Source organism: Rhinopithecus bieti, unplaced genomic scaffold (genome assembly GCF_001698545.2).
Source record: "Rhinopithecus bieti isolate Rb0 unplaced genomic scaffold, ASM169854v2 scaffold_21777, whole genome shotgun sequence".
Lineage (NCBI taxonomy): Eukaryota > Metazoa > Chordata > Mammalia > Primates > Cercopithecidae > Rhinopithecus > Rhinopithecus bieti.
In genome coordinates, this window is record NW_016810508.1 from 107923 (window position 1) to 131494 (window position 23572).

The 23572-nt window shown below is 48.9% G+C and overlaps 2 protein-coding genes and 1 long non-coding RNA gene across 6 annotated transcripts in view; 1 reads left to right on the forward strand and 2 right to left on the reverse strand.

Moving 5' to 3' along the window:
- The window catches only part of DYNLT2B (dynein light chain Tctex-type 2B), a 29188-nt gene extending 15233 nt beyond the window's left edge, over nt 1-13955 (reverse strand). Inside the window, exons 1-3 of one of the 2 annotated variants that reach the window (XM_017892198.1) lie at nt 13723-13955; nt 12428-12561; nt 2799-2868 (exon numbers count right to left, since the gene is read on the reverse strand). In XM_017892198.1, the coding sequence (XP_017747687.1) occupies nt 2799-2868; nt 12428-12561; nt 13723-13829 (311 nt within the window). In that variant the 5' untranslated portion in view covers nt 13830-13955. The remainder of the gene's footprint in view (nt 1-2798; nt 2869-12427; nt 12562-13722) is intronic. The other variant, XM_017892197.1, reaches the window with a different exon arrangement.
- A 225-nt stretch (nt 13956-14180) lies between these two features.
- Nucleotides 14181-23572, forward strand: part of LOC108542256 (uncharacterized) — a 10716-nt gene continuing 1324 nt past the window's right edge. The window contains exons 1-3 of one of the 2 annotated variants that reach the window (XR_001889207.1): nt 14181-14340; nt 20957-21108; nt 21371-21559. This is a non-coding gene — a long non-coding RNA (uncharacterized LOC108542256). The remainder of the gene's footprint in view (nt 14341-20956; nt 21109-21370; nt 21560-23572) is intronic. The other variant, XR_001889206.1, reaches the window with a different exon arrangement.
- TM4SF19 (transmembrane 4 L six family member 19) overlaps nt 20674-23572 on the reverse strand; it is a 16346-nt gene continuing 13447 nt past the window's right edge. The window contains exons 4-5 of one of the 2 annotated variants that reach the window (XM_017892200.1): nt 21398-21567; nt 20674-21124 (exon numbers count right to left, since the gene is read on the reverse strand). In XM_017892200.1, the coding sequence (XP_017747689.1) occupies nt 20944-21124; nt 21398-21567 (351 nt within the window). In that variant the 3' untranslated portion in view covers nt 20674-20943. The remainder of the gene's footprint in view (nt 21125-21397; nt 21568-23572) is intronic. The other variant, XM_017892201.1, reaches the window with a different exon arrangement.

Sequence of the window (23572 nt, forward strand, 5' to 3'; positions counted from 1 at the left end):
GCAGTGGTGCCATCTCCACTCACTGCAAGCTCCGCCTCCCGGGTTCACGCCATTCTCCTGCCTCAGCCTCCCGCATAGCTGGGACTACAGGCACCCGCCAACACGCCCGGCTAATTTTTTGTATTTTTAGTAGAGATGGGGTTTCACTGTGTTAGCCAGGATGGTCTCGATCTCCTGATCTCGTTATCCGCCCACCTCGGCCTCCCAAAGTGCCAGGATTACAGGTGTGAGCCACCATGCCCTGCCCAAAAACTACTTCTTTTAAACAAAGGCAATGGCTAAGAATTTTCCCAAACTGATAAAAAAAAATCAACCTGGTTGGGTGCAGTGGCTCACACCTGTAATCCCAGGACTTTGGAAGGCCAAGCGTGGTGCTGGGCACATAATCCCAGCTACTTGGGAGGCTGAGGAAGGAGAATCTCTTGAACCTGGGAGGCAGAGCTTGCAGTGAGCCAAGATCGCACCACTGCACTCCAGTCTGGGCAACAAGAGCAAAACTCCATCTCAAAAACAAAACAAAATCAACCCATAGATTCAAGAGACTCTGAGAGCTCCAAGCAGAATAAATATAAAGAAAGTAATAGTGGCTAGAGAGAACACATCATCTTCAATTGAATAATAAAGCTTACAGCTGACTTATGAACAGAAACAATGGAAACTACAAGACAATGTAATCACTTATCTACCTACCTACCTACCTATCTATCTGAGGCAGGGTCTCACTCTGTCACCCAGGCTGGAGTGCAGTGGCACAATCACGGCTCACTGCAGTCTCCATCCTCCTGGGTTGAGGACCTCAAGTCGTCCTCCCACCTCAGCCTCTCAAGTAGCTGGGACCACAGGCGTGTGCCACCATGCCCAGCTAATTTTTGTATTTTTTTGTAGAGACAGGGTTTTACTGTGTTGCCCAGGCTGGTGTGGAACTCCTGGGCTCAAGTGATCCTCCTGTCTCAGCTTCCCAAAGTGCTGGGATGACAGGTGTGAGCCACTACGCCCAGCCCTGATGGGAGACTTTATAATAGACGGATCCATCTGACAGTATCTGAACTCCATGATCAACCTTAACCAGGTAAAAAGAGATGACCAGCTGTTTTGTACCTCCTGAGAAGATGCAATAAGATGTACAGAAAACAGTCTTTCCCTAACCTCAAACCTATGGCTAATTAAGACTAGACCTAACTACTTATTTTCAAGAAGTACAGGAAATAGAAGACATACTAATCAATACCATAGGTATATAATCAGCAAATGCCCGAATATAGGAAACTCTACAGGACAAACAAACCAATTTCTTCAACAAATAAATGGCAGGAAAATAAATAAATAAATAAATAAATAAATAAATAAATAAATAAATAAATGACTGGGCATGGTGGCTCACACCTGCAATCCCAGCACTTTGGGAGGCCAAGGTGGGTAGATCACCTGAGGTCAGGGGTTCGAGACCAACCTGGTCAACATGGTGAAACCCCATCTCTACTAAAAATACAAAAATTACCTGGGCGTGGTGGTGAGCACCTGTAATCCCAGCTACTCAGGAGGCTGAGGCAGGAGAATCACTTGAACCTGGCAGGCAGAGGTTGCAGTGAGCCAAGATCATGCCACTGCACTGCAGCCTGGGTGAGGAAGCAAGACTCCGTCATAAAAATAAAATTAAATGGAAGGATTAAAAGAGGAAAGAGAAATGAGGCAGCAAAAATGACAGATTAAAGTAAATATAAAAAGCCAGATGCTGTGGTGTGCACCTAGAGTCCCAGCTACCTGGCAGGCTGAGGTGGGAGGACTACTTGAGCCAAGGAGTTCTAGTCTGTAGTGTGTTATGATCACGTCTGTGAATAGCCACTGCACTCCAGCCTGGGCAATATAGCAAGATCCTATGTCTTAAAAAAAAAAATCCTAATTTACATATTAACCAAATGCAATGTGTAGACCTTATTTGAATCTTAATTTGAAAAAATTATAAAAAAGAAAATAATAGGTCTGGCATGTTGGGTCAAACCTGTAATTCCATCACTTTAGGAGGCCAAGGCTGGTGAATTGCCTGAGCCCAGGAGTTCAAGACCAGACTGGCCAAGAGTGTGACCCATCTCTGCAAAAAAATAAATAGAAAATTAGCCAGGTGTGGTGGTGCACATCCGCAGTCCCAGCTACTCAGGAGGCTGAGGCGGGAGGATCACTTCAGCCCAGGAGGCCAAGGCTGCAATGAGCTGTGATAGTGCCACTGCACACCAGCCTGGGTGACAAAATGAGACCCTGTCTCTTTAAACAAAAAAAAAAAGAAAAGAAAGAAAATGCATACATACATATATGAGGCAATCTAGGATATCTGAACAATAACGGCATATTTTATGATATTAAGGACTGACAATATTTTAGAGATAATAAAGATATTTTATTTATTTATTTTTGAGACAGAGTCTCGCTTTGTCACCCAGGCTGGAGTGCAATGGCATTGCAATGGCATGATCTTGGCTCACTGCAACCTCTGCCTCCTGGGTTCAAGCAATTCTCTTGCCTCAGCCTCCTGAGTAGCTGGGACTACAGGTGCGTGCCATCACACCCAGTTAAATTTTGTATTTTTAGTAGAGACGGGGTTTCACCATGTTGGCCAGGCTGGTCTTGAACTCCTGACCTCAGGTGATCCGCCCGCCTCAGCCTCCCAAAGTGCTGGGATTGCAGGTGTGAGCCACCGCGCCAGGCCCCCTCACTCTTGTAAAGACACTCTTACTGAATTGTCAAAAGGACAGATAGCTCGTAATATAGATGAACAAAACAAGAAGGAAAATCCAGCTACTCACAACACTCCTTCACCTCTTCGTTCTCCAATCACTACTTGCACCACCATTTTGTATCGGTCAAATCCCATTTCTAGAAAGAAAAAATAAGGTTGTTTATAAGCAAATATGTAGTAAAAGTGCTTATTGAGGACAACCTTGCCTAGAAATGGACAAAAGCATTCAATCCACAAGTACTTAATGAATATGATGGTAAGCCTGGGAGTCAGGAGGACATGAAGACAGACCCTAACTGTAACTCACCAAGTGTATAACCTTAGAAAGTGATTTAACTCTCCAGTTTAAGTCCCCCTCATTAAATGGGAATATCAGTACCTACCTCCCAGGGTTGTTACAAGGTTAGATAAGATATAGTAGTATCTTTGTATTTTTTTTGAGATGGATTCTCGCTCTGTTGCCCAGGCTAGAGTGCAGTGGCGAGATCTCAGCTCACTGCAACCTCTGTCTCCCGGGTTCAAGTGATTCTCCTACCTCAGCCTCCTCAGTAGCTGGGACTACAGGTATGCGCCACCACTCCCGGCTAATTTTTGTATTTTTAGTAGAAAAGGCGTTTCACCATGTTGCCCAGGTTGGTCTCGAACTCCTGACCTCAGGTGATCCGCTCACCTTGGCCTCCCAAAGTGCTGGGATTACAGGCATGAGCCACTGCACCTGACCAGATATAGTAATCTAAAGCATCTAAACAGTGCTGTTAAATACTAGTCCCTCAATAAACCTTACTTCCTTCCTTTTTCCCCTACTATAAGTCAGCTACTGAGCTGAACCTTCAAGAAAGAAAATAAAGAAGACGTTTTTCTTGCCTTAAAGAACTCACAGTAGTAAAGAACTCAAAGGAAAATAGAAAAATAGGCCGGGGACGGTGGCTCACGCCTGTAATCTCAGCACTCTTGGAGGCCGAGGCCGGTGGATCACCTGAGGCCAGGAGTTTGAGACCAGCCTGGCCAACATGGTTAAACCCTGTCTCTATTAAAAAATATAAACATTAGCCAGGCATGGTGGCAGGTGCCTGTAATCCCGGCTACTCGGGAGGCTGAGGCAGGAGAATTTCTTGAACCCAGGAGGCAGAGGTTGCAGTGAGCCAAGATTGCACCATTGCACTCCAGTCTGGGCGACAAGGGCACTCCACCTCAAAAAAAGAAAAGAAAAGAAAGAAAAGAAAAGGAAATAGAAAAATAAATTGAGAATGCAATATGCTTATAATTCAAGGAGTGGCACGCGCGATGTACACCAGGAACACAGAGCCAGTGGGGGCAGTTCCTCTGTCTGGGCAGTGGCAAGAAATCGCTGGCGAAGACTTCTTGGAGGATGTGGCCGGCCAATCAGCTGAGCCTTGAGGGCTGAGTGACAGGGGACCAGGTCAGCCCTATCTCTCCACACGCCTGAGACGGAGGGGCACGCGCACAGCAGGAATGCATGGGATCTCCAGAAAACTGTAAGCTGTTCGGTCAGACAGACAAGAAAAAAAATGAAGATTCCAGAGCAAAATGAGGTGATCCAGCACCATTTAGCTGTTTACCCCAGAAACTACATTCTAGAGCAGCAAAATCCTGAAAATTATCACTAACACCAACTCTGAAGAGAAAAAAATGGAATGGGCATTTTTAAATCTTTCTACTTTTTTGACCAAGGAATAGTGGAAACAGTTAAAAAAAAAAAAAGTGAAATAAGCGAAGCTGAAACAGAGCCAGCTCTCTCTGATGAACGTACAGGTTCCAAGATTCCACTGTAAACTGGACCATCTGAAGACTACAGCGATCTCCCATGTGGGGCATGAGCCTAATTCAGAGTGTTTAACAAAATCCTAAAAGACAGAGTCCAAGTAGTTTTTAAAAAACACTGCGCACAACTCAGCTGAGCTTCCTCCTTTCTCTCACCAATTCCGAATCCTACAGAAATGTGTCTAGAATAATACCCAACCCTTAAATCACAGTTCTGAGGGGAAAATCTGAGTCTCAGATATAGTGGGGAGGGGAACTTAAAAAAAAAACCCACATCATATCAGAGCAATGAAAATCCCCACATCATATCAACGAAAATCCCCACATCACATCATGTCAAATCATATCAATTAAAAATCCCAACATAATATCAATGAAAAATCTCCCACACCATATCAGAGCAATGAAAACTCCCCAGACCACATCAGAGCAATGATGATGTATGGGCACAACAAAATGAAATGCAGCCAAATGGCAATAAACAAAGATGCAGTCGCAAAAACAAAAGAGTAACAAAGAACGAAGCTACTGCTGGGTGCCGTGGCTCACGTCTGCAATCCCAGCACTTTTGGAGGCTGAGGTAGGAGGATCTCTTGAGGCCAGGAGTTCAAGACCAGCCTAGGCAGCATGACAAGACCACCATCTCCACAAAACATTTTTTTTTTTTTGAGATGGAGTTTCACTCTTGTTGCCCAGGCTGAAGTGCAATGGCGCGATCTCAGCTCACCGCAACCTCCGCCTCCTGGGTTCAAGCAATTCTCCTGCCTCAGCCTCCCGAGTAGCTGGGATTACAGGCATGTACCACCACACACAGCTAATTTTGTATTTTTAGTAGAGATGGGGTTTCTCCATGTGGTCAGGCTGGTCTCAAACTCCTAACCTCAGGTGATCCATCTGCCTCAGCCTCCCAAAGTGCTGGGATTACAGGCGTGAGCCACCGCATCTGGTCCACAAAACAATTTTTCAAAAAATATTTAACAAAAGAAAGAAATTTCAAGTGGAAGGAAGGAAGGAAGGAAGGAAAGGAGGGAGGGAGGGAGGGAGTTGTGTAAGAGAAAAAATTTGACTGGGCACGGTGACCAACCTGGAGAAACCCCATCTCTACCAAAAGTACAACATTAGCGGGGCATGGTGGTGCACGCCTGTAGTCCCAGCTACTTGGGAGGCTGAGGCAGGAGAATCGCTTGAACCCGGGAGGCGGAGGTTGCATTAAGTCAAGATCGCACCATTGCACACCAGCCTGGGAAATAAGACCGAAACTTTGGCCGGGCGCGGTGGCTGAAGCCTGTCATCCCAGCACTTTGGGAGGCCAAGACGGGCGGATCACGAGGTCAGGAGATCAAGACCATCCTGGCTAACACGGTGAAACCCCGTCTCTACTAAAAATACACACACACACACACACACACACACACACACACACACACACACAAACTAGCTGGGTGAGGTGGCAGGCGCCTGTAGTCCCAGCTACTCGGGAGGCTGAGGCAGGAGAATGGTGTGAACTCAGGAGGCGGAGCTTGCAGTGAGCTGAGATCCGGCCACTGCACTCCAGCCTGGGCGACAGAGTGAGACTCTGTCTCAGAAAAAGAAAAAAAAGAAAAAAAAAAAAAGACCGAAACTCTGTCAAAAAATAAATAAAAAAAAGAAAAAAATCAACCTAGAAAATAATACAAATGAAGGAACAGAGTTATTCCTCACAATTAATTCACAATACTAGAATAATGTAAGCTTATAAACTCAGTGAAACAAGAACTCAATCAGGTTATGGATTTTTTTTTTTTTTTTTTGGAGACAGAGTTTTGCTCTTGTTGCCCAGGCTGGAGTGCAATGGCGAGATCTTGGCTCACTGCAACCTCCACCTCCCAGATTCAAGTGATTCTCGTGCCTGAGCCTAAGTAGCTGGGATTACAGGCACCCGCACCACCACGCCCAGCTGAATTTTGTATTTTAGTAGAGACAGGGTTTCACTATGTTGCCCAGGCTGGTCTCGAACTCCTGACCTCAAGTGACCCACCCACCTTGGCCTCCCAAAGTGCTGGGATTATAGGTGTGAGCCACCTCACCTGGCCTGTTTTGTTTTGTTTTTGTTTTTGGAGACAGGGTCTCCCTAAGTCGCCCAGGCTGGACTGCAGTGATGCAATCTCAGCTCACTGCAACCTCCACCTTCTGGGTTCAAGCGATTCTCCTGCCTCAGCCTCCCAAGTAGCTGGGACTATAGGGGTGCACCACCACACCTGGCTAATTTTTTGTCTTTTAGTAGAGTCAAAGTTACACCATGTTGCCCAGGGTGGTTCTCGAACTCCTGAGCTCAGGTGATCCGGCCGCCTTGGCCTCCCGAAGTGCTGGGATTACAGGCGTAAGCCACCGTGCCCAGCCTCAGTCAGGTTATTAAGCAACATAAACAGATGAAAAGAAAGACCACGGCCCTGGGGAACAAACAGAATACCCAGAAAAGATCATTCCAGAACTAATAAATTCAAATGGCAAGAAAAAAGACACAAATGGAAACAATTACTGGTTTAAGAAAATCACGAGTAAATGGCAATAAAAAAGGAAGAAGCCTAGGCAATATGGCAAAACCCCGTCTCTACAAAAAATACAAAAGTTAGCCAGGTGTGGTGGCAGGCGCCTGTAGTCCCAGCTACTTGGGAGGAGGAGATGGGAGGACTGCTTGAGGCTGCAGTGAGCCAAGACTGCACCACTGCATTACAGCCTGGCAGACAGAGTGAGACCCTGTCTCGAAAAAAAAGAAAGAAAAAAGAAATTATGGCAAAGAAAAACTAGTAAACATAGAGGACAAAGATGGCTTAACCTAACAATATTGATGTCCTGAAGACAAGGAAGTAACAAGTGGAATAGGAAACATATTCAGAGATGTAAAGTAATTTCCTTTATGTGGAAAGAATAAAGTCTGCAGATTGAAAGCTATAAAACACTCATTAGAAAGTCAGAATCTTTAGAAAAGCTACTGAGCATAAAGGTAAACATGAGGATTCTTTATTTATTTATTATTTACGTATTTGCTGAGACAGAGGCTCGCTCTGTCGCCCAGGCTGGAGTGCAGTGGCACGATCCCGGCTCACTGCAACCTCCTTCACCTCCCAGGTTCAAGCAATTCTCCTGTCTCAGCCTCCCAAGAAATCCCAGCATTTTGGGACGCTGAGACGGGTGGGTCACCTGAGGTCAGGAGTTTGAGACCAGCACACCCAGCTAATTTTTGTTTTGTTTTTTTGAGACAGAGTTTCGCCCTTGTTGGCCAGGCTTAAGTGCAATGGCGTGATCTCGGCTCACTGCATCCTCTGCCTCCTGGGTTCAAGCGATTCTCCCATCTCAGCCTGGGATTACAGGCATGCACCACTATGCCCGGCTAATTTTGTATCTTTAGTAGAGACAGGGTTTCTCCATGTTGGTCAGGCTGGTCTCAAACTCACCACCTCAAGTGATTCGCCTACCTCGGCCTCCCTAAGTGCTGGGATTACAAGTGTGAGCCACCACGACTGGCCACTAAATTTTGTATTTTTAGTAGTGACGGAGTTTCACCATATTGTTCAGGGTGGTCTAAAACTCCTAACCTCAGGTAACCCAACCATCTAGGCCTCCCAAAGTGCTGGGAATATAGGCGTGAGCCACCACGTCCAGCCAAAGGTGAGGATTCCTTAAGCAGAGAACATCAAGCTGGGCTCAGATTTCTTGACAGACAAGTTACCACTGAATGTCAGAAGGCAATGAAGCACAAGAGTCAAGAAAACAAATTATTACCTCAAAAATATATTTATCCAAAGTATATTCTCCTTTTTGCAAGGGGAGGCGGGGGATGGAGTCTTGCTCTGTTGCCCAGGCTGGAGTGCAGTGGCACTATCTTGGCTCACTGCAGACTCTGCCTCCCAGGTTCAAGCAATTCTCCTGCCTCAGCCTCCCAAGGAGCTGGGATTACAGGTGCCCACTACCATGCCCAGCTAATTTTTGTATTTTTAGTAGAGACGAGGTTTCACCATGTTGGCCAGGCTGGTCTCAAACTCCTGACCTCAGGTGATCCACCCGCCTCAGCCTCCCAAAGCACCGGGATAACAGGCGTGAGCCGCCGCGCCTGGCCCAAAGTATATTCTACTTTAAAGGCAAAAGGCAGGCATTCTCAAACACGAAAGAACCCAGGGAATACAGCATTTCTGAGTCCCTTTCTGAAAACAACTTACAACAAAATCTCATCATCTAAGAGTTGAAATAAAGAACTCTTCCTAGCTACGTCAGAGGCTGAGGCAGGAGAATCTCATCATCCTAAGAGTTGAAATAAAGAACCCTTCCTAGCTACGTCAGAGGCTGAGGCAGGAGAATCTCATCATCTAAGAGTTGAAATAAAGAACCCTTCCTAGCTATGTCAGAGGCTGAGGCAGGAGAATCGCTTGAGCCCGGGAGGCCGAGGCTGCAGTGATCTGAAGTCACACCACTGCCCTCCAGCCTGAGCGACAGAGAAAGACTCTGTCTCAAAAAAAAAGAAAAGAAATAAAGAACTCAACCATGAAAATGACATGGTCAAGGGACTAAACAGGAGACAACTGATCCAGTCACAGAATGAGTATGACATGACTATGGGAAACAGGTCTACAATATCCCATTGTCATTTGTCCATATATATATATATAAAATGTAGAAAAGAAGTCTGTTGTAATGTTCGCCTAGTTTTTTTTTTTTTTTTTTTGAGACAGAGTCTCACTCTGTCACCCAGGTTATAGCACAGTGGCATGATCTTGGCTCACTGCAATCTCTGTCCCTGGGCTCAGGTGATGCTTGCACCTCAACCACCCGAGTAGCTGGGACTACAGGTGCACACCACCAGCCCGGCTAATTTTTCTATTTTTTGTAAGAGACAGGATTTTGCCATGTTGGCCAGGACGGTCTTGAACTCCTGGGCTCAAGAGATCTGCCCGCCTCGGCCTCCAAAAGTACTGGAATTATAGGCATGAACCACTGTACCCGACCAATATTAATGATTGTTTATTGGTGGTGGCATTCAGGTGATTTTTCTCATTTTATTTTTCTAGTGTTTAAACTTTGTATAATGAATGTGTACCATTTTTTACAAAAAATCTTAATAATGAACCTTCATTCAAAAGTCTAAAAACAAAAATGCTAATATACTAACAGCAGTTAATTCAGGGTGATGGAAATACACAGGATTGCTATTTTTTTATTTGTACTTTTCTGTATTTTTTAATTTCTAAAACTTAAATTCAGAAAAAACAATAAATACAAATATTAAATAGTAACTGCCTTTGGTTAATATTTTAAAACTTTAAGGGCCTGGGCGCAGTGGCTCACGTCTGTAATCCCAGCACTTTGGGAGGCCGAGGTGGATGGATCACCTGAGGTCGGGAGTTCGAGATCAGCCTGACCAACAAGGAGAAACCCCATCTCTACTGAAAATACAAAAATTAGCCGGGCGTGGTGGCACATGCCTGTAATACCACCTACTCGGGAGGCTGAGACAGAAGAATCACTTGAACCTGGGAGATGGAGTTTGCACTGAGCTGAGATTGCGCCACTGCACTCCAGCCTGGGCAACAAGAGCAAAACTCCATCTCAAAAGAAAAACCTTATGGATACTTTTTTGTATTGTCTCGGTTTATTACAATGAGCATGTATTACTTTTATGAAGATATTCCTTCCCTTCAAAAAATGGTGTCTTCTAAGAAGAGCAGATAGAAATAGGCCAGGTGCAGTGGCTCATACCTGTAATCCCAGCACATTGGGAGGCCAAGGCGTGCGGAACTCTTGAGGGTCAGGAGTTCAAGACCAGCCTGGCCAACATGGTGAAACCTTGTCTCTACTAAAAATACAAAATGAGCCACATGTGGTGGCACATGCTTGAAATTCCAGCTGCTTAGGAGGCTGAGGCAGGAGGATCACTTGAGCCCAGGAGGAGGTTGCAGTGAGCTGAGATCACACCACTGCACTCCAGCCTGGGCAACAGAGTGAGACTCTGTCTCAAAAGGATTTTTAAAAAAAAGAACTTTTCAGATGGTTTAACATTATTAACAAGAGAGACCAGGTGCCGTGGCTCACGCCTGTCATCCCAGCACGTTGGGAGGCCGAGGTGGGAGAATCACTTGAGGCCAGGAGCTCAGGATCAGGCAGGGGAACAGGCAAGACACCATCTCTACCAACAATTTAAAACTTAAAAAATCGGCCGGGCACGGTGGCTCAAGCCTGTAATCCCAGCACTTTGGGAGGCCGAGACGGGCGGATCACAAGGTCAGGAGATCGAGACCACCCTGGATAATACGGTGAAACCCCGTCTCTACTAAAGAATACAAAAAACTAGCCGGGCGACGAGGCAGGCGCCTGTAGTCCCAGCTACTTGGGAGGCTGAGGCAGGAGAATGGCATAAACCCGGGAGGTGGAGCTTGCAGTGAGCTGAGATCCGGCCACCGCACTCCAGCCTGGGCGACAGAGCCAGACTCTGTCTCAAAAAAAAAAAAAAAAAAAACTTAAAAAATCAGCCAAGCATGGTGGCACAAGCCTGTAGACCCAGCTACTTGGGAGGCCGAGATGGGAGGATCACTTGAGCCAGGAGGTCAAGGCTGCAGTGAGCCATGTTCACACCACTGCACTCCACCCTGGGCAAAAGAGCAAGACCCTATTTCAAAAACAAAACAAAACAGAGAGACAAAGAGAACAGGGTAGGAAAAGCACAAAATATGCTCTACAGATGTAGTTTGGTAGGGGTGGAGGGCTGAGTAAGGGAAGTAGTTAAGGATTAGGGAGGAGAGATGGACTGCAGGTACTAAATGCCAGGCGGAGGAATTGACAGCTTGGGGGAAGAAACAACCAAGAAATAAGGGGAGAGGCGTCCCTGTACTTTCTGGCCTTTCTGAATACTAAGATTTTTTGGACAGTGGTTCCCTACAATGTTTTATTCCACATCTTCACCCTTTCTCACCATCTGTAAAACTTACATGAGTAAAAGTCACCAAATAATTAGAGAAGGCAAAACACGGAAGAAAAGTTGTATTTAACAGAATCCACAGCTAACATTCTATTTTAATTTTATTTTAATAGAGATGTTTAATTTTTTAAATTTTGCTTTTTTTTTTTTTTCTGAGACAGAGTCTCACTCTGTCACCCAGGCTAGAGTGCAGTGGCCGGATCTCAGCTCACTGCAACCTCCACCTCTTGCGTTCAAGTGATTCTCCTGCCTCAGCCTCCCAAGTAGCTGGGACTACAGGCACCCGCCACCACACCCAGCTATATTTGGACTTTTAGTAGAGACGGGGTTTCACTGCGTTAATCCAGAATGGTCTCGGTCTCCTGACCTCATGATCCGCCTGCCTCAGCCTCCCAAAGTGCTGGGATTACAGGTATGAGCCACCGCGCCCGGCCTTTATTTTGCTTTTTAATAGACATGAGGTTGACCAGGCATAGTGGCTCACGTCTGTAATCCTAGCACTTTGGGAGGCCGAGATGGGTGGATCACCTGAGGTCAGGAGTTCAAGACCAGCCTGACCAACACGGAAAACCCCGTCTCTCCTAAACATACAAAATTAGCCAGGCGTGGTGGCACATGTCTGTAATCCCAGCTACTTGGGAGGCTGAGGCAGAAGAATCGCTTGAACCTGGGAGGCAGAGGTTGCAGTGAGCTGAGAACACACCATTGCACTCCAGCCTGGGCAACAAGAGTGAAACTCCGTCTCAAAAAAAAAAAAACAACATCAGGTCTCACCATGTTGCCCAGGCTGGTGTTGAACTCCAGAACTCAGGCAATCTCCCTGCCTTGGCATGCTAAAGCACTGGGTTTACAGGCGCGAGCCACCATACCTGGTCCCAATGTCCTTTGTTTAAAGATGGAGAAGGGGGAAATGGGTACTACTGAGTCTTGGAAGAGAATGAGTCATTTCCAGTTATCACCATGATTACCTTTTAATTTATCTTTAATGTTTTCTGATAAATGTTTTGTGAGCTGAGGCATTTCTTCTGGAGAATATTCAACATTTGCCAATTCCTCCTTGAGCACAGCATGGATACAGTCTTTCACCACAGAGGGCCTGAACCTGAATGGAAAAATTTGTGAACACCTAGTCGGTGACTCCAAAACCCCAGCTTACCTTCATACCTCAACTTCTCCCATCTGTCATTAATACCACTTAATCCTTTTTGATATTTTTTATTATAAAATATAAACAAATTAAGACAAATCATAGGCCACATGTGTATCTTCAACCTGGACCTGCACTGAACTTCAACACATTCCAACGCATGCTCCATCTGGAAGTTTATTAGGCAACTCAATACATCCAGTAATGAGCTTCTCATACTCCCCTCTCCCCCAAAACAAAATATATATTTGTTGTTAATCTTGTTTTGCATACTTTCACAAAATAAAATAAAATAAATAAAATAAAAAATACGGCAGAATGGGATTCTGAGTATTCAGAACCTTTTCCCAAGATAACTTGAGCATATCTTTTTCTGTGTTCATTCTACCCAAGGGAAAATTCCTGTATGAAATTTGTATCACTTTTTCTGTGAGTACCAAGAGAATAAAAATAAACAAAGAAATTTGTATCACATTATAAGCAAAACTCCTGGTTTCCATACTTGCCAAGCATCAGATTCAGCAATCCGGTTTCAAACAACAGAGGAGACTGGGACGTGTTTTTAAATCTGTGTGCGTGAGTGTGTAAAGTGAGTGATCTTACAGACCTAGCTGATTGCCCTCTGCTCTAGCCCGTGAGCCTTAATCCCGGGAAGGTCTCGGTGCGGTGGTCCAAGGGCCTCCGGATCCTGCCTGGTAGGACTTTGCACACATGCAGCTCCCGCGCCGGGAGTGAGCCCATCCTGGCACCCGTGCGCACACGGTAACCCTCGAATCACGGCTGAACGGCATCCCACGCGATGGCCTCCTGCCCCTATTCCATCCATCTCCCTACTCAGTACGCCATCCTGGGTTTCCCAGGGCTAACGATTCCCGCGGCGCCACCCTAAGACGCGCCCGGCGCCCCAACACTGTGGCCGTGGGTGGGGTCCCCTGCGGCCCTGCAGCGAGAGGGCCGTCCGGACGTCAGAGCAGGGCCGCCCTCCCGCCTCGCGCCCCCCGCCCCGCAGACCCCGCGCGTCCCCCGCGCTCCTTCCGTGGCCCAGGTCCCAGGCGAGCTCCGCCCCTCAGACCAGCGCGCTCGAGGTCGCCCCGCCACAGCCCGTCCTCTACCCGCCTCTGCTGGAAAACAGGCCGCAGAATATAGGTGTTCTCCGGCTCCGAGTTCTTAGCCTCGGGCACCCCGTCGCCCACCAAGAAGGACACCCCGGTGGACGTGGCCATGGCCGGGGCTTCTCGGTCCGGGCGTCGCTCGCGACGAAGGCCTGGCGGGTTGCGACAGCCGCTGGCAGCTGGGAAAGCGTCTCCAGGGCAACAAGGCCGCCTTCCGGCCTGGCCTGGCTGAAGGCCCCTGCTGGACGCCCACGTCCCTCTAGTGCCCGCCCGCCCAGCCGTGCTCGCCCGGGCCGCCACAACAGCTCGCATGTCCCCACGCCCCGCACCCAGCCCCGGCCGCCGCCCCAGCCCGCCCGCCGCCCCAGCCCGCCGCCAGCCCCGCGCGCCAGCCCCCGCCCGCCCGCCCCGCCCGCCCGCCTCCCGCCGCCCCGCCTCCCCGCCCCGCCTCCCCGCCCCCCCAGCCCCGCCCCGCCCTGCCCGCGCCTGCGCACCGGCTGCTGGGCGGGAACTGGTTGCGCCCAGACCCGCGACCGCTTCCACCCGCCTTGGGCGGTATCGGCCACGCCGCCGTCGGAGGAAATAGACGCCGGGCCTGAGGCTCTTGGACCTGAGGTATTAGGTTGGTGCAAAAATCATTGCGGCGGCCAGGAGCGGGGGCTCACGCGTGTAATCCCATCATTTGGGGAGGCCGAGGCGGGAGGATCACCAGAGTCAGGAGGAGTTCAAGACCAGCCTGCCCAACATGGTGAAACCCTGTCTCTGCTAAAAGTACAAACATTAGCCGGGCGAGGTGACGGGCGCCTGTAATCCCAGCTGCTCCGGAGGCCGAGGCAGAATAAGCTATTGAACCCGGGAGGCGCAGCTTGCGGTGGGTGAGCCCAGATCAAGCCACTGCACTCCGGCCTGGCGACACAGCGAGACTCCGTCTCAAAAAAAAAAAAAAGAAGAGAGACTTAGGGTGCATTCCCTGCATTTTAAGTTATATATTTATTTATTTTGAAACGATGTCTCGCTCTGTCGCCCAGGCTGGAGTGCAGTGGCAAGATCTCGGCTCACTGCAACCTCCACCTCCCAGGTTCAAGCAATTCTCCTCCCTCAGCCTCCCGAGCAGCTGGGATTACAGGCACTCGCCACCACCCCCGGCTAATTTTTTTGTATTTTTAGTAGAGATGGGGTTTCACCATATTGGCCAGGCTGGTCTCAAACTCCCGACCTCAGGTGATCCGCCCACCTCGGCCTCCCAAAGTGCTGGGATTACAGGCGCGAGCCATCGCGCCCAGCCGCACTCCCTGCTTATAAGCACCAGTCCCTGGTCCTGTTTTAGAAGGCTATTGTATCTTGGCCTCTGCTAGCTTCAAAAACTAAGGCCCAATGAGATAGCTTGTGCCTGTAATCCCTGTTTACTGCGGAGGCTGAAAGGACAGGGATTTTTTTTTTTTTTTTTTTTTTTTTTTTTACTTGAGACAGGGTCTTGCTCTGTTGCTCAGGCTGGAGTGCAGTGGCACGCTCACCGCTCACTGCAGCCTTGACCTTTTGGACTCAAGCAATCCTCCCACCTCAGCCTCTGGAGTACCTGGGACTCAGGCGAATGCCACCACGCCTGGCTAATCTTTTTAATTTTTGTAGAGACAGGATCTCACTATGCTGCCCAGGCTGGTATTGAACTCTTGGGTTCAAGCAATTATCCCACCTCAGCCTTCCAAAGTGCTGGGATTACAGGCATGAGCCATCACACCCAGCTGAGACACTGTTTTTCGAATCCTTGTCATGTTCTGTAATATAACTACGCAGTTCCTGAAAGAATGGAGGCAAGAAGGAGTCAGCTTACCACTGTGAACTGTCTTAAAGCCAAGGACCGACCTTTCTCTCCTTGGGGTCCTGCTGACCCATCAGAATAGGGCTGAGCCAGGATGGGGCTCGTGGCGAGGATGTGTATGAGTGTGCATGCACTTGTGTGTGCATGCCTAACATCCAAAACTAGATATAAATTATCTTTAAATTCTCCATTAGTTGGCCCGGCACGGTGGCTCACGCCTGTAATCCCAGCACTTTGGGAGGCCAAGGCGGGCAGATCATGAGCTCAGGAGATCAAGACCATCCTGGCCAACACTGTGAAACCCGGTCTCTACTAAAAATACAAAAATTAGCTGGGCGTGGTGGCATGTGCCTGTAATCCCAGCTACTTGGGAGGCTGAGGCAGGAGAATTGCTTGAACCAGAGAGTCGCAGGTTGCAGTGAGCCGAGATCACACCACTGCACTCCAGCCTGGCGACAGAGCAAGACTGTCTCAAAAAAAAAAAAAAAAATTCTCCATGAGTTGTGTGGAGGTGTCCGTACCTTTCCCCAGCAAGAGAAGCTTCTCCATATCAGGCGTATCCTAGCCATGACCCCGAAACTAACCAGCCAAGAGGGAAATGTGAGACAGGCCCAGGCAGGCTTCCTCGAAGTTATATGCAGGAATAAGATGTGCTGTCTGCTCAAGAGGCTGTGCCTCCTTGTGTCTCCCACAGCCTGTGTGTCCACCTTCCCCATTCCCCACCCTGGCAGGCCCGTCAGGCCTGCAGCCCGGGAGAGGAAAGGGTGAGGTGGTGTTTGAAGGGACCTGCCTCCTACGAGCTTTGCTGGTTGGACTGTCAGATGACAGAACCGTGCCTCTGAGCCCTGGAGAGGGAGGCACCTCTGTGTTCTGGAGGCCCCCAGTGCTTCAGCAACTCCTCACTGACATGGAATAGTCCAGGAATCAAGCTGGGATCCAGGGGACTGGGGTGGGGGGTACAGAGCAGCACTGGACCCCACATTCCCTTCCAGCAGAGCCTGCGTGCACTTTGTTTCTAGGGGGGTTTGTTTGTTTCTTCCCAGGACGGAATCTTGCTCTGCCACCCAGGCTGGCGTGCAGTGGTGCGATCTCGGTTCACTGCAACCTCTGCCTCCCAGGTTCAAGCAATTCTCCTGCTTCAGCCTCCAGAGTAGCTGGGATTACAGGCACCCGCCACCACGCCCGGCTAATTTTTATATTTTTTGTAGAGATGGGGTTTCACCATATTGGCCAGGCTGGTCTCAAACTCCTGACCTCATAATTTGCCCACCTCAGCCTCCTAAAGTGCTGGTAGTACAGGCATGAGCCACCACACCTGGCCTGGCTTTTTTTTTTTTTTTTTTAGATAGAGTCACTCTCTGTCGCCCAGGCTGGAGTACAGTGGTGTGATCTCAGCTCACTGCAACCTCCGCCTCCCGGGTTCAAGCGATTCTTCTGCCTCAGCCTCCCGAGTAGCTGGGACTACAGGTATCCTCCACCACACCCGGCTAATTTCTGTATGTTTTGTAGAGATGGAGTTTCACGATGTTGGCCAGGCTGCTCTCAAACTCCTGACCTCAGATGATCCACCCACTTTGGCCTCCCAAAGTGCTGGGATTACAGGTGTGAGCCATGGACCTGGCCAAAGCCTGGGGTTCTCCAACTCGTTTCTGGGGCCTGCCCACCACTTTTCTTGCCAGTGCCCGTCTTCCAGTTTCTTCCCAGGCTGCTTCTGCCTGCCTTGTCCTCTTCCTGCCCATCATACCACACTCTCCCACCAGCATGTCCTTCATTCCGCTCTGACTCTTCTCACCACCCAGCCTAACCTGACTGAAAACCCTGCAGCAGGAGAGCAGGAGGCCTCTGCTTCTAGGTGCCATGTGAGAAGCAGCTGTGAGGTCGGGCTCACACCTGTAATCCCAGCACTTTGGGAGGACGAAGCGGGCGGATCACCTGAGGTCAGGAGTTTGAGACCAGCCTGGCCAACATGGTGAAACCCCACTTCTATTAAAAATCAAAAAAAAAAAAAAAATTAGCCAGGTGTGGTGGTGTGCACCTGCAGTCCCAGCTACTGGGGAGGCTGAGGCAGGAGAATCAATTGAACCCAGGAGGTGGCAGTTGCAGGGAACTGAGATCCTGCCACTGCACTCCAGCCTGGGTGATCAGAGTGAGGCTCCGTCTCAAAAAAAAAAGCAGCTGTGGCATTACAGTTCACCACACCAGCCTGTGGATCCCTCCCTCCCCTGTTCGCTGGGCCAGCTCTCTGAAGACTCAGCTCAGGCCGGGCGCAGTGGCTCACGCTTGTAATCCCAACACTTGGGGAGGCTGAGGCAGGCAGATCATAAGGTCAGGAGTTCAAGACCAGCCTGGCCAATATGGTGAAACCCCCGTCTCTACTAAAAATACAAAAAAAATTAGCCGGGCATGGTGGCGTGCATGCCTGTAATCCCAGCTACTCAGGAGGCTGAGGCAGGAGAATTGCTTGAACCTGGGAGGCGGAGGTTGCAGTGAGCTGAGATCGCACCACTGCACGCCACTCCAGCCTGGCGAGAGAGGGATACTCCATCTCAAAAAAAAACAAAAAAAAAAAAAAAAAAAAAAAAAAAAAGAATCAGCTCAGGTGCAAGCGAGGCCTTCCTTGAGTTCTCCCAGGTCCTCTGCCAGGAGGTTTGTTGTTCCACCGAGCTCTCATTGCACCTGCATGAGCTCTAGCATGGCCCTTTGCATATGATGCTCGAATCACTGATAGATGTGTTTGTTTCCAACCTAAACAAGAGCTCTTCAAGAGCAGGGCAGCATCCAAGGGCAAGGACCATGTCTTGGTCACCTTTGGATCCGCAGTATGTATGGCAGTGCCAGGCACAGAGTGGGTACTCATTATATACTATTTGGGTTTTGCAGGGGTTTTTTGGCAGGGTCTCTTGTCGCCCAGGCTGGAGTACAGTGGTATGATCACGGCTCACTGGAGCCCCAACCTCCCAGGCTCAAGCTATCCTCCCACCTCAGCATCCCGAGTAGCTGAGACAATGTCACATACCACCACCATTGGCTAATTTTTTAGTTTTTTGTAGAGACAGTATGTTAGGCAGTTCTTCCACTGCTCTAAAGAAATACCTGAGATGGGGTGATTTATTAAAAAAAGAGATGGCCGGGTGTGGTGGCTCACACCTGTAATCCCAGCACTTTGGGAGGTCAAGGCAAATGGATTGCTTGAGGCCAGGAGTTCAAGACCAGCCTGGCCAACATGGTGAAATGCCGTCTCTACTAAAAAAAAAAAAAATGCCAGGCGTGTGGTGGGTGCCTGTAATCCCAGCTACTCAGGAGACTGAGGCAAGAGAATTGCTTGAACCTGGGAGGCAGAGGTTGCAGTGAGCCGAGATGGTGCCATTGCACTCCAGCCTGGGCAACAGAGCGAGACTCCGTCTCAAAAAAAAAAAAAGAGAGATTTAATTGGCTCACAGCTCTCAGGCGTTACGAGAAGCATACCACCCACATCACTCAGCTTCTGAGGAGGCCTCAGAGAGCTTTTACTCATGGCAGCAGGTGAAGAGGGAGCAAGTGAGTCACATGGTGAGAGCAGGAGCAGGCGAGAGAGAGGCTAGAGGTGCCACACGCTTCTAAATGACCAGATCTTGCGGGAACCCGCTATTGCAAAGACAGCTCCAAGTCATGAGGGATCCACCTCATGATCCACACACCTTCCGCCAGGCCCCACCTCTAGCACTGGGGATCACAGTTCAACATGAGATTTGGGTGGGGACAGATATCCAAACTGTGTGGACAGAGGTGATGCTCCTCAGGGTCTAGTTGTTGAACTCTGGAACACCAGTGAAGAGAACGCTGGTGTATTAGTCTGCCAGGCTGCTGTCACAGAATACCAGGAACTGGGCCACTTAAGCAACAGAAATTTATTTTCTCACAGTGCTGGAGGCTAGAAGTCCAAGAACCAGGTGCCAGCAGGTTTGGTGTCTCCTGAGGCCTCGCCCCTGCGCTTGCAGGCAGCCGCCTTCTCACTGGGTCCTCACAGGGCCTTTTTCTTCGAGCCAGTGTAGAGAGCTCTGTTCTCTCTTCCTCTTTTTATAAGCACACCAGTCCTATTTAATTAGGGTCCCACCCTTATGACCTCATTTAATCATCTGTTGTTTTTTTTTTGAGACGAGGTCTCACTGTGTTGCCCAGGTTAGCCTCAAACCCCTGGTCACAAGTGATCTTCCCACATCGGCCTCCCACAATGCTGAAATGACAGGTGTGAGCCACTGCGCCCAGTCTCATTTCTCCTTAATTACTAATTTAAAGGTGCCATCAGGGCTGGGCGTAGTGGCTCACACCTGAAATCCCAGCACTTTTGGAGGCCGAGGTGGGTGGATCACTTGCAGTCAAGGGTTCGAGACCAGCCTGGCCAACATGGTGAAACCCTGTCTCTACTAAAAATAGAAAAATTAGCCGGGCGTGTGGCGGGCGCCTATGATCCCAGCTACTCAGGAGGCTGAGGCAGGAGAATCGCTTGAACCTGGGAGGTGGAGGTTGCAGTAAGCCGAGATCTTGCCACTGCACTCCAGCCTGGGGGACAGAGAGAGACTGTCTCAAAAAAAAGAAAAAAAAAAGTGCCGTCACCAAAGACCGTCACACTGGGGGTCAGGGCTTCAACCTACGGATTTGGAGGAAACACGATTTAGTCCATCATAACTGGAGACCTTGAATTTAGAAGGTGGGGGTTGGGGCCAGGCGCAGTGACTCACGCCTGTCATCCAGCACTTTGGGAGACCAAGGTGGGAGGATCACTTGAGGTCAGGAGTTCAAGACCAGACTGGGCAATGTAGCAAGACTCCATCTGTACAAAAATTAAAATCAGCCAGGGAGAGTGGTGTGTGCCTGTAGTCCCAGCTAGTCAGAGGCTGAGGCAGGAGGATCACTTGAATGCATGGGTTCTAGGTTACAGTAAGCTATGATTGTGCCACTGTACTCCAGCCAGGGGAACAGAGCAAGACCCTGTCTCAACAACAACAGAAAAACAGGGAGATGGGGGTCGGGTGCTGACTTCACCTGAATTTCACTGTGTGATTTTCTGTAGCAAGCCTGCCGCCCTCTGTGAACCTCAGCTTCTCGACGTGTAACAAACGGCCAATTGTATGGGATTGTCAAGAAGCTGAAACGAGATCCTGGCTGGAGGGTATTTTATGAACTATACATTCCTACACAATTATAATGACTTAGTTATTTGTCCTATCCATGGATCACCTGGAAGATTACAATGTGATTTAAAATGCATTCTATCATTCAACTGACATGCAGTGAATTTTGTTGTCATTATTTCTCCAGAGATACCTAAAGGGAAAGTTTGTTTATAATTTGTACCCACTCCTTGTAGAAAGGATTCAGGCAACCAATGATGAAAACACTCATGCTTGAACGTGAAGGTTCTGCCTGTCACTTCTCACAGAGGCTGCAGAAAAGGCCCAGGAGGCTGTTGATGACATGAACGACCACCAGGAGAAGCTGGAGCAGGCTGATGCACAGAAGGGCGGAGAAGAGGGACACATGCCAGACAACAGCTGTAGAGGGCTCCAGGCAGACGGAGTTCCAGAGCAAACGGTCATACAGATAATTCCTATCCCAAAAAATAAGGAGACCAGGGGTCGGGCAATAAGTAAGGAAAGCCAAACAGGCAACCCCGGTAGAAAACGGGAGCCTCTCCTGACTGGGTCATGGGACTGGGCTCGTGAGGATGACCATTCCTGCTGCATTTGCAATTTTCTGAGCATCAGAGGAGCAAGATGCTAGGACGTGTGACCCAAAGGAACTTGTAGTTCATCTGTGTGTCTTTTTGTCTCTCTCCCTCTCTCTCTCTGAGAAGACCGAGCCCGAGCCTCCACCCATTTACCTACTATGCAGGTCTTGGAATGGGTAACCATATTTCCAAGCTTGTGTCTGATTGAAGGATGAGGTATCAAACATGCAAAAAGGACCGTCTTTCAGAGCAACTCCAGAAGTGACAAAGCAAATCAGGGCTCCAAGCAAAGCCAGGCCACTTGCCAACAGAGCAGTAAGCACCTGCGGAGGGAAGGAGAAACGGCGAGCTAAGACCGGGTGGCGGCGGGAGCCCGTGGGGCGGTCTGCACAGGTCTAACATCTCTGGTCTCAGGCGTTCTGTCCTGTCACGGGGGAGAATTCTATCCATGGCACACAAGATAGAAGCATACCCAAAGTGGGGAGGCCAGTGAGCGGTTTCCAGGTAGAGCCAGGAAGGGCTGGGAGAGAAAGGACCAAGAAGGAGAATCGCAGAGTCTTGGCCCCGGATCTCCCTGACTCAGCAGGTTCGCCTGAGCTGCTCGGCAGCTTGGCATCACAAACCTTTTGCAGATTACAGCCATTCAGCCTCTGAGCTGAAGACGCAGGTTATCACAGGCCCGCCTCTGACTCTTCTGAGGAAAAGGTGCATTTTCAAAAGTTCCAGGCTCCCAGCTCTGATTTTCTCTTTTCAAATCAAGGATAAAAGAAGGAAGCGAGGGAAGGAAGGAAGGAAAGAAGGGAAGGAGAGAAGTGGGAGGGAGGGAAAGAAGGGAGAGAAACAGCGAGAGAGGAGCTGCAGCCAGACTCTGAAATGACTCCACTTCTGTCGCTGCATTTCTCCAGCCAAGAGCTCCCATGGCGATCGGTGTGTGCCCTCACTACCCTCCCAGAAAATAACTGGGTTTCCTTCCTTGACAGGTTTCTAGCCTGCTTCTATATTGCCTGCCTGCCTTCCTCCCTCCCTCCCTTTTCCTTTTTTTTTTTTTTTTTTTTTTTTTTTTTTTTGAGATGGAGCTTCACTCTTGTTGCCCAGGCTGGAGTGCAGTGGCGCGATCTCAGCTCACGGCAACCTCTGTCTCTGGGTTCAAGCAATTCTCCTGCCTCAGCCTCCCGAGTAACTGGGACTACAAGTGTGCGCCACCACACCCAGCTAATTTTTGTATTTTTAGTAGAGACGGGGTTTCACCGTGTTGGTCAGGCTGGTCTCGGACCTTGTGATCCGCCTGCTTCAGCCTCCCAAACTGCTGGGATTACAGGCATGAGCCACTGTGCCTGGCCCATATTGAATTCTTTCTTAGGGTTCTAGATATTTTTCTCCCTCCTCCAAAATGTGTATTTTAAAATTTGAATAATATCTACATAACATTTTTCTTCAGAGTCATGGAGTCATTTTCCCATTGATGTCAAGCTGGTTTGGAGTTGGAGAGGGATTGGAGAAAGGTGTATAGTAGGTTTTGGCTCTGAGTTAAAAGATTCAAGATGAACTAGTAAGCCTAGGGCAGTGGTTCCCAAACTGGGGTCCCTGTCCAGCTGCATTACATCACCTGAGAACTTGTTAGAAATGCAAAACTTCCTGCTCCCCCGACTCCTGAATCAGAAGCTCTGGGGAGGGAGCCCAGCAATCCATTTGCTGGCCAAAGCCCTCCAGGTGGTTCTGATGCACACTCTGTCAGAACTACGTGCCTCGGGGAAAACCAGATGGGACTGAGAACAGACAGTACATGAATGAGGACAGTGAAAGAAAAGTGCAAGTGTTTATTTATTTAGAGAGGGGTCTAGGTCTAGCTCTGTCGCCCAGGCTGGAGTGCAGTGGCGCCATCTCGGCTCACTGCAACCTCCGCCTCCCGGGTTCAAGCGATTTTCCTGCCTCAGCCTCCCAAGTAGCTGGGATTACAGGCCCCCGCCACCACGCCCAGCTAATTTTTGTATTTTTGGTAGAGACAGGGTTTCACCGTGTTGGCCAGGCTGGTCTCGAACTCCTGACTTCAGGTGATCTACCCACGTCAGCCTCCCAAAGTGCTGGGATTACAGGCATGAGCCACCGTGCGCAGCCTATATTTAATTTTTTAACATGTAACTGAGTCAGTGGGCTTCCCAACATGTGGGCTGCAGATATCAGAGCAGGCTGTGGAGTTACCGTAAGGCCACAGATTTATGTCTGAGACCGAGTGTGTGTGTGTGTTACACAAATATACTGAGATTTCTTTTTTTTATTTTTTTTATTTTTTTATTTTTTTTTTTAAATATGGTTTTTTTTTTTTTTTTT